At 38.0% G+C, this 10,643-nt stretch overlaps 2 protein-coding genes across 3 annotated transcripts in view; one reads left to right on the top strand and one right to left on the bottom strand.

Moving 5' to 3' along the window:
* Positions 1-3,573: 3,573 nt before the first annotated feature.
* Positions 3,574-9,474, bottom strand: tmem167a (transmembrane protein 167A). Its single transcript, XM_003456055.4, has 4 exons — positions 9,338-9,474; positions 7,091-7,200; positions 4,380-4,414; positions 3,574-4,261 (listed from the first exon to the last, which is right to left on the bottom strand). Exons 1-4 carry the CDS (start codon positions 9,338-9,340, stop codon positions 4,191-4,193), a joined length of 219 nt encoding a protein of 72 aa, XP_003456103.1. The 5' UTR covers positions 9,341-9,474; the 3' UTR covers positions 3,574-4,190.
* The window catches only part of LOC100705798 (DNA repair protein XRCC4), a 26,711-nt gene continuing 25,411 nt past the window's right edge, over positions 9,344-10,643 (top strand). For both annotated transcript variants that reach the window (XM_005473234.3, XM_005473233.4), the window contains exon 1: positions 9,344-9,502. In XM_005473234.3, coding sequence (XP_005473291.1) covers positions 9,349-9,502 — 154 coding nt within the window. In that variant the 5' untranslated portion in view covers positions 9,344-9,348. The remainder of the gene's footprint in view (positions 9,503-10,643) is intronic.

Here is a 10,643-nt window from a genome sequence, read left to right as displayed (position 1 = left end):
AAGCAAAACCAGAAACCAGTGAGTTCTATTTTCAGTAATTTTAACTTAATTTCCATTGAAAGGTAGAAAGGGGGTATGAAACATAGCACTGTATTGGTATTTTGGAATAGATGTCTAAATGGCCTTTCAATACATGTCTCTGGCTACTCCTCTAACTCTGCTGCTTTACAAATGTTAAATTTCTTTAAAAAAGTTAATATGCAAGTGTAGTTAAGATACGATAATCATAGGTATGAATGTTGTGGTAAATTTAGGCTTGCAATGATTTCTTTGAACTGAAATTTTTTGGAGTGGACTGATTGTACAGGATACATCTTAGATGACTTTAGAAAGCAAGAATTGGGTCCAGAAAGCTTGAATGGGGTTTTTCTGTAATCCACACAGGCTCAAATATATGCATACACCCAGACTAATATTTGGATTAATGTCACTTAGCAAATTGCACAGTAACCAGATGCTTTTGGTAGACATCAACAAGCTTCTGGCACAACTCTGGTTGGATATTTGACCAGTGTTTATGAAAGCATTGATACAGTTCATTTAAATTGGTTGGTTTTCTGGCACAGACCCCACTTTTAAGCATAGTCCACAAATTCTCAATAGTTTTGAGCTCATAGCTTTGGGAAGGCTATTCCAGAAGCTTAATGTTAGCCTGCTTTATCCAGTCTATTACCACTTCTGATATGTGTCTTGGATCACTGTCTTACTGGAACATCCAACTGTGTCCAAGTTTCAACTGTTGAGCTTTTGATTTGAGATGAAGTTGAAGAGTTTGGTGGTAGTCTTCGTTCTTCACTATTCTATCCATTTTGTGCAATGTACCAGCATCAGTGGCAGCAAAACACCCACAGAGCATGATGCTACCACCACCGTGCTTTAAAGCTAGTATAGTGTTCTGAAAGCCTCACTGTTACTCCTCCGAGCGTACTTCTTGTTATTGTGGCCAAATAGCTGTGCCCTCAGCACCCTCTCAGTCCATGGTGATGTAAAACTTGCTTCACTGTGGACAGTGACGCTGGTGTTCCAGCAGTTCACAGCATGTTTGAGCCTTGGTGGTTCCTCGGGTGTTTCTGGACATCCTAACAAATTGCTTGTCATGGGTGACAGTTTAGGTCTGAATAAGTTATACTTACACATCATTGTTTAAACTAATGATCTTGAAATCCCTGTCATTAACAAATGGCGCCAAGAGATCTTCCCAACTTGTAAAATACACAGTTCTTCTTCTTATATCAACTTCCCTGGACCTTCCCATTGTTCTTAGTACCGTCAAAACAAATCACTTTTGTGCTGGCAAACAGAAACCACCAGTTGTAATAAATCATGATCACCAATGTGAAGTTAATATGCCTTGGCTTTGTCAAAATAACACTCTTAATAGAACCTTCAGCATCATTTATTAAAAGATTTCAGTGAGTGAGTCTGTATCTAAACTTTTGACCCTGTGTGATTTAGAGAAAATCCAATGTAAATCCAAACTTGTATACCCAATTCTTGTTTTTTAAAGTCATGAAAGATGTGTGATTACAATCATTCCACCCTAGAAAAACAGCAGTTCAAAGAAATCATTACAACCCCAAAATTACCACGACATTCATGCCCATGAAGAGTGAATGTAAACTTCTGACCACAACTGTAACTTTGTATAGGATATACAGAAATAGCAAGTCTGTAACTAGGATTGTTTAAATACTAAGGGCACGAGTAAAAAGTTTATCCATTCAGTTCTGACACTGTAAATAGATACAAGGTGCCTTTTGAAAAGTAGAATCAGCTCTCAAAAATTGTTATTGTTTAAAAAAAAGATGTCTGACATTTACAGTCTCACTTTGAATTCACTATCCTGGCCTTTTATAGTAAAAGCTTTATTTTTTCTAATTAGAACTGTGATATATCAAATCATGAGGGAATCAATACTTGGATCTTTTTTTTCTTCTTCTGTTCACATGGCAGACAGAGACGCTTTATGATGTCACCATAACATCACATTTTATTTAGCAGTCAGTTAAATGAGTTTGCTTCACATTGTTAAGCACAGTTAGTTTAGACTGTTTGGTTGCCATGCTGCGGCTGGTGGAGCCAAGAAATAAACATAACTTTTAAGGATAGAGGCAATGATGCTCAGCAGATGACATTTAAAACAGAATTCTGACATAAAAAAATAGGCCTATTTTTGTGCCCTTTGCCATTTGGCATCCCCTTTAATCAATCCTGATCAGCCAATTCAAACAGAGAAATCAGAGCATGCATTAAGTGAGCTAAGTCCTAAAGTTTTTTTTAGGCATCAATTCACTGCACTTCTGCCAGATGTTCCTCATAGCTCATTGCTTGGCAAATGTCTCCATAGCTTATGGGAGATTAGGAATAATGATCTTGACCCAAAAAGAAAAGAACAATTACATGTTTAGTTTGATTTTTGTCCCCAAATTACCCTACCAGAGCAGTGTGCAGCTGCCTACCACCAGTTTACGAGTTATTTCTTCCATCTTTCCAACATGTAATTGAACCAGTGATAGCAGCTCCTATCATCAGCTGAAGCAAGGAGCATCAGTTCTTCCATACTGTCTTCCTTTCATCATCACCCAAGACATTAGCTCAGTTCATTGACCCAGTGATATCCTCCCAGCATACCAGTATCTCTGTTCCCCCAAATAGAAGCGGAGGACTGCTCCGCTGTTTCTGCTCTATCTGCGTCATGGCCTGATAATCACAAATTTACCAGAAGGCTTGATGCTTTATCTCAACCAAGGAGAGCTAAAACGGTTGCACACCAATATAGGATCTATGTTCTCTAACAGGGAGTCTGGATCTGGATACTCATCAAGGACCACAGTATCAAGGGGGTGTGTGACTACAAGTGTTCTTCCTTAGTCTCAGCCTCTGTACCCATAAGCAGGGAGGAAATGTGTGAATAACTTTAACGCCCCCCTTTCATTTTTTCATGAGAAACCCACAATGCAGTTGTACTATTTCCTGAAACAATACCAGGCCAGCATTTCTTAGGATTTCACCAATTGGTCAAATTCTGTGGCTGACAAAACTTGTCAAGGCTTCTTCATAAGGACTGTATAATTTAAGCCTGTTGCAGGCAGTTTTATGATGTGGTCACATGAGGAATTTTGGTTTTATGCAATTTATCTTGTACACAGTTCAAAGACGAAATTACCAGAATTTGTCTAAATAAGCAATCACACATAGTCGTAACTTTTCTAACATATTCTGGACCTGTTTCAGAGGCTACTAAATTTTCTCTAGATTTTTAAAGCAGCCCTTTTTTAAGGTATTCTTAGTATGAATGAAACCAAAGCTTTCCAGCTTTTTTGCAGAAAACCTTGCCAAGACGGGTGCTCACTGCAAAGTTTAAGAGGTCATCACAAACTCTTGACCATCTAAACAGCTCTAAGAAGATTCCTACATGTTTATAAATATGTACTTAAGTAGTGAAGAATGACAGAAATCTATCATTAACATGTATTTATAATGTTTGAAGTCATAATAGTTACTGACACTTTGTACAATGTGGCAGAAAACATGAATCATAAGCTTTGTTAAAAAAGAAAACAAACCTAAAACCACATTTCCAAAAAAGGGACTTTAATAAATAGCTGCAAACTAACTGACATTAAAAACATCAGTAGCTCTTTGAGGCAAAAATGTAGGACAACTAGACACCTGAAGAGCTTTAATACCATTTTGTTTGCTGTACCCTCCATTTTCAACACAACAAACAGCTAACAAATATAAGTCAGCATGTAAATCCCTTAACAGATTAAACATTTATTGGGGTCCTCTTTGTGAAGAATTTCAAACAGATTAATCAGCTCCTTATAGTGACAAAAAATGATGGAAAAAAAATCTGTTTGAAATATTTAGACAAACTGAATCATTTGATCCCACAAATAGCAGATAACAGAAAAGCGGCGCACTTCTTCCTCCCACACACACACTCAAACGTACAGACCTGGAAGTCTGTGGAGGGATTCACACAAATGCTATCAGCTAACCCCCTCCTCCACCTCCAGGGCCATACACAGTCTCTCCGTGACTCATTACGTGATGTCAGGTCTCTCTTTTTACATTATCTAACTGATAAGCAAAGGAGGTCTTATTGTGCTTCTAGGATCATCCTGTCCATGTCTTCTTGTCTCTCCATTTCTCCAATGTTTCCATTATTGGTTTTCTTTAGATTGCTACTGTAGGAACAGTATACTAAAAGCCATGATGACACAGCAGCAGGCCACCCAGGGACTCTTCCGCTCACCTGGAGAAATGAAATAATGCAGTGTTTAGGCTTTGTTGGGAAACATTTCTGTATGCATGTACGAACAACAATATGATAAAAAAAAAAAAAAAACTATATGGGGCAGTCATTGGCTTACCTATTCTAGCACACTTCCAAAAAATTCCTAGAAGCCTAAAAAGTAAAGGAATTACAAAAATTACAAACAGGAACTTTGATATTAAAAGCTCAAATGAGACCTGTGATGATATGTGCACGCACAGCAACAGAGCTACTCCACAAAACCCAAGCAGACATCAAATGTTAAGTTCCATGTAAGGAATTTACAACATAGAGGGAAAAGACGGACAGCAGGACATCTCATATGGAGTGAGCGCTGACGCAAATGAGACATTTTCACCTTTTTTGAGAGCTCTGTGTGTGTCTCTGCATTTAAAGCAAACTTTTTAAACTTTCATTCTCACCAGATGGTGTCAGCATCCCATTGTAAAAAATTTTCCTCAAAGCTGTCTCTGTTTAACAGTTACATTTTGTACACTTTAAGCTAAGATTTGTTTTTGAGCGTACTGCTATTTTTCTTCATAAAAACACATATTTTCCTGGAGATGGTATTCCCCTTAGATTTTGTGCCTTTCCCTACCACACAAGAATTATTTGCGAAATGTGTGGCATCAAATCAACACAAATAATGTCTCATGCCTCAGTCAACAAATCAATCAAGGGGGAAAACTATTAAATCATCCCATATGACACTCTCAGTCTCAAGTGCTTGTCTGAACAGGATGTCCCTCCCTTTTCCAATGCTGTGTGTATGTGTGCGTGAAACTGTTTCTGGGATTTGCCAGTTTTATTAGAAATGAATTACAGAACTTATACAGCCAAGAATAATGTTGATCCTGAAATTATGAAAATCTGCTTTACTTCTGCTACTTTACTGGCCTTAATAAGCAGCTTCTTATTAACCAAGTGTTTTGGACAGACAAGCCTTACTTGATAAAAGAATGTCTTTAATATGAGCAAAAATACAGGTGTAATTACTTGAAGTGCACCATTGCTATTACGAAAACTGACAGCGTCAGAACATTAACAGATGTTCACTTATCACTGGCGGTGTGTGACTATCAACAATTACCATTGCTCAGTCTGGACAGGGTAAAACGAGGACAGCAATCCCCTTGCGACTAGGACAGATCTGGAACAGACTGCAAGTAGTTGTGGTATCCAAGTGGTCACCCCAGAGGTTGAGGGTGTTGCATGCAAAATTTCTCCACTGACCTTTTGATTCCAAGTCTATCGCAAAGCTCGCCTGGTAGGAGGCAACCTGTCTCCAAACAATCGCAGTCTGTAGCGATGAGCGAACTCATCTGCTAAAGGTCTTTTTGCAATGGGCCCCTCGACTGAACTGGTCGTCTTAGGGTGTTTTCACACCTGCTCTGTTTAGTCTGTTTAAATTGAGCTCAGTTTCATTTTTCCCCCTTGGTATGATTTGTTTGTGCAGTTGTGAAGACCGTAACCGCACTTGGGTGCCTTTCAAAACAACCACACCGAGACCCTTTGGAGGAGGTGGTCTCCGTGCATTTCCAAACAAGCACCAGAGCGGTTTGTTTATGGTGCGAGCGTGATCCGACCCCAAACTGGACAAACCACCAGGTGTATGCTGCAAGTTTGAACTAAAAAACATTTGGTTGCAATGCATGCTTTGTATTCTTAATGTGGGGAGGTTTTATATGTGTGCAGGTCTGTATGGGCTAACAACAAGCCAAGAAATTAATGTAAATTCTCCGTTTTCTCACACTGCACCTTCTTCCCGTATTTACTTTGTTCCTCCTGCCCCAGACACATCTGGCCAATGAATGGACTGAACATTTTCACAGTTTGCAGTAACGCATTTTGGTTTGCCTGGAGTTCACTTGGACTTCTCTGTATACCAAAACCACGGGGAAAAGCTAAACGTTTACAAACTCATCAACTGATCGGATCAGAGTAAATGAACGATAGTTGTGAAAAAGCCTGTAATTATATTCCTATAAAATAGCAAGGCTGCTGAGCACCTATGACAATCTGCAGTTTAATCGCAGTCCTGCTGCAACTACATCAGTATTTGTGGAGGAATTTCTGAATTTTTGTTAATTTGTTTCAGGCTAGACTCTGAATCCAAGAAGAAAATGTGAATTTCTATGTATGTAGATCACAGATTTGCAATTTTCACCTATTTATCACTATTCACTGCTGTATTATCACAGACACACCATGTAATAGGCAACTTAATCTCATTTAATTGCAAATTAATAGCAGACTGACACTGATTTCAAAGATAACGAGTTTGCAAATTCATGGCATTTGGTCGCAATAACTTTTGTCTCCAGCCACAGTTTTCCTGTTTTTACTGGCAGAAACACTGTAAGTAACTGCTGTGTAGATATACTTTAGCAAGCACTGATTAAACTTACAGAATCATTTGAATTAAGGGTTTTTCATTGTTCTACACTGCTCCAAGGCCCCATTTTAACTGTTGTCATATGCATGCGAATTTCTCCATCTATTCTGAAAGCATTGGACCGAAATTTACTGTTTTAACCATACCTTTAATTTCTTGTAAGATGATCTATAATGTTATAGAATCACAATAATATACTTTACATATAGATTACCATTCCGAATTATTACATAGTGAAATGAAGAGTGAACAGGTTTTTCTAAAAAGGAGTCAAGCAATTTGCCATTATTGCTGATAATGAACTTACAAAAGATGAATGACTTAGTCATTTTGATCATTTATACTGCTCAAAAAGACAAAGACAGGAAGCCAATTAATCATGTCAGTGGCAATTTTTAAGTAGCCCATCTTACCCGGTCTTATTCTTGTCCAGCAGGCTAGGGGCCATTGCTCTGATGTAGGCACAGGTACAGATCAGGAGGAGAATCACAGTTAGTAGTGACTGGAAGTTGAAAATGGCTGACTGCAAGATAAAAGAGAATGACACATTTAGTACAGACATAATACAATATGTCATAACGATTAAAAAAAGTGAGCTTGTGACAGTTTTCTGTAACACTAATCTTCAGCTACGTGGAGTGAAGATAGCTGTTGTGCCAGCTGTTCACTTTGGTGCTGACTGACTGTGCAGAACGCTTTAGAGTTATTATATTGTCAAAAACTCAACTTAAAATCTGTTTTTCCTAATCTCCTATTCAGAATTACACAGTGAAAGTGCATATGTAGATTTATTTACAAAATCAACTACGTGCCTAGAAGGTATTAAGACCTCCCTCACAATCAATATCTTATACTCTGATTTACCAAAATGAAGACCAAAGTCCAAATGCACTCAGTTAGTCCTTATCATCCAAAGGTGTAACACGTAAGATTTTCACTTCAAAACTGTTTTAGACATTAAAAAGATGAATAATAAAACTAGAAACAGACATGCCACTTATGTGAATAATTAACTGTTGCAATAAAGCAATAGCTACTACAGTGTTCTACCACACATATAGATTGAACAATCGGTGAATATACCGAGCCCACAGTCCAACATGAGATGGGTAAACAAAATTAGCTTCTCAGAGACTGTATTTTTCTCACACACAACCTGTGAGCCAACCCACTTCTTCTTGTTGATCACACTTTTGGTCAAACATGTTGAAGAATTGGCAGTCAATGCATGAAACCTTGTAGACCACACAGACAGTGGACAGCTGTGGACACCAGGGACACATGAGTGCTCTTATCCTACCATTTTTTAGTCTGCTTTCAGGGAGCATTTACATTTGGTACATTGTAGAGATAGTTGAAAAATCCACACTGTCACAATAAATTGAAAGGCACTCAGATGTCTGCACAGATTGTTGCACCGATGTAAGAATTTAAAGACAGTTATGAATGAAATTTAGTTTCAGATACTAAGTGATTCTATTTGCTACTGGAAAAGAGCCTTTAGCCCTTCTATAGCACACGGTACCTCTAAAGCAACATTTTAAACAATTAAATTAAAAAAACAAACAAAACAACAAAACAATTAAATGGTGCCCTGGCACCAGGAGGCCAGGAGGCCAGTCTTTCACAAGGTGAATGGCAATATTTACCATGTGCACCTCATTTTACAATGCATGTCCGCTTATGATCAAATCAAATGTAAATCTATAGGAAGGGCTTTGTAATTAATTTATAACTGTCTTAATCTTATGGCCCTCCAAAGCAACCAAGGGATTCTGCAATACATTCTAATCCAACTCCATTGCTCTAGTAGTGAGCATGATGAGTTTACAACTACATTTAACTACTAACATAGGAGTTAAACAGGGGGTTTTAAAGTCTATACCTGAAAGTAATTTCCAGATTATGAACTGCTTCTATTGCTGAATTAATAATATCCCTCAATAGCTCAAACTGTAATGTTGCTACAGAAAATAAGCATCATTTTACAACGACTTAATTGGTGTCGTACACATACTGCTGAACTTTTAAAAATGAAATGTTATATAATTTACCTCGTTCCCTGGTTCTGTTGGTTTATCATTTCATCATTATTCATCATTTATTTAGTGTAAACAGGCCGTCTTAATACAAGCTCGTATTTAAAATTCTACTTTACGGAAACCTTGTGGAAATAATTTATTTCTTTGGTTACATATTCATTTACATGTTTTATTTCGAAATATCAGTGCAGCCTCATAAAGAACCCCGTAATATAGCGGACCCACGCATGCAGGCAGTAGTCCCTGTTCCTTGTCTTGCTACGTGGCACACACCTCAAAACACTACGATGCTGGCACTCGTCGTATTTAAAAATCAGAGATAACTTGACCTGTCTGGCAAACGACTCGTAATGACACATAAGTGCTCCCACTCGCTAAAATAAAAGTATAATAGCATGAACGGAAACGTGACATTATGGCTAGATTTGCTAAACTTTTAGCCTAACTCAGCTAACCACTAGTAGCTCGGTAGTCTAACATTTACTGTATGTCCTACAAGCACAAGCTGCCATCACAGTTTATCGCTGATGCAGGTCATATATGCAATACTTGCGATAAATAACGCTTAAACGTCGCTGCAAAAGAGCAAAATGATCTGTTTTATCAAAACAAACTTACCATTTTTGTTAATGGGAATCAAAGCCACATCACACTTCCGCCTCCCTGGAACTTACGTAACGAAAGCGAAGCACGGTTTGCGTGACGAAACGACGCACTGCGCTGTCGTTGATTGGCTGAAGGCACAAGAGTTGAAGGTTGAAACTACTGTTGAAGCTGTTAAGAGTGAGTGCGCCAATGATATCAATTTCATAAAATAATTGCTTCATTTTCACATCGCAGTTATTGGTCCACATAGTGCTAAGTTCTCTGAGAAGAATTTGTACTTAAGGCGCCAAAACGTGAGGAAATTGAGCCATACTGAGAAAATACGGGTCGTCTATAACACGCTAATGACTCGGCGCCTTGCCATAGCTCCTATATCACTGTGCTTTGTTCCGTAATAACACATGATGCGTATAACGCAGATAAAGTTATTTGAAGTCTAGGACGTCGGCACTTGCAGAGCCAGCTCGTTGTTAATGTTAAAATCTATTCTGAATATATAAAGGAAAAAATAGAAATGAACATTTGCATTACAGAGTAATTGGTACTCCCGAGACTATCATGGCACCAAAATTGTGTCGTTATTTAGAAATATTTAGATATTATATTCTCAAACTTGAGTACTAGCTTGAAAATGCTTGAGAGTTGTTCAAGTCTGTAGACAGTCTACGCCGTACAGTGTAGACTGTCTACAGACAAATGTGTTAAAACTATACTTTGCTAATTGGTATCATTAGTGGGGTGCTTGTCTTTGTTTTTAAACTTTAATGCGCAAAAATGACATTATACAGCTCATATTTCTCTTTTGGTGATGTAAGAGAGAAATTTTTGTGGTCCACTTTTCTCTCAAAGTTTTCACAATGATGTTCCCTCCCTCTCTAACCAGCCATGGCAGCATCTTGATTGCATTCAAACAGTGTTTCATAAATTCCCCCCAGACATTTCCCTCCTCAGCACTCCTAGAAATTAGAAGAATAAATTTGTTTGCTCATTGTCTTAGACTGCTAATTATTTAGCTGTCTAAGACAATGTCTGCCTTCAGATGTGTTCCTAAGACAAAGAGATGGGCTGGGCTTACATGTAGGCTTACATTCCTCTTAATGTGGTCAAATTTATTTTTCTTTTTTATAGTTTACAGTGATCCATTTTGGCTACAGTACAATACATGCACATTTGATTACTGCAGTTAAATCAAGACTTGGTGTGGCCTTCTGTTTGTGAGATCTAAAATCCGGCCATATTTACATTTGCAAGAGTGAAACAGTCCTCAAGCTTTATTTTTTTTAAAGATGTTTTTGACTTTTGGTTGTTTTGAAAAGGG

This window comes from Oreochromis niloticus, linkage group LG12 (genome assembly GCF_001858045.2).
Source record: "Oreochromis niloticus isolate F11D_XX linkage group LG12, O_niloticus_UMD_NMBU, whole genome shotgun sequence".
Taxonomy (NCBI): domain Eukaryota; kingdom Metazoa; phylum Chordata; class Actinopteri; order Cichliformes; family Cichlidae; genus Oreochromis; species Oreochromis niloticus.
The sequence above is the reverse complement of the archived record's forward strand: the minus strand, read 5'-3'. Positions and strand labels throughout refer to the sequence as shown.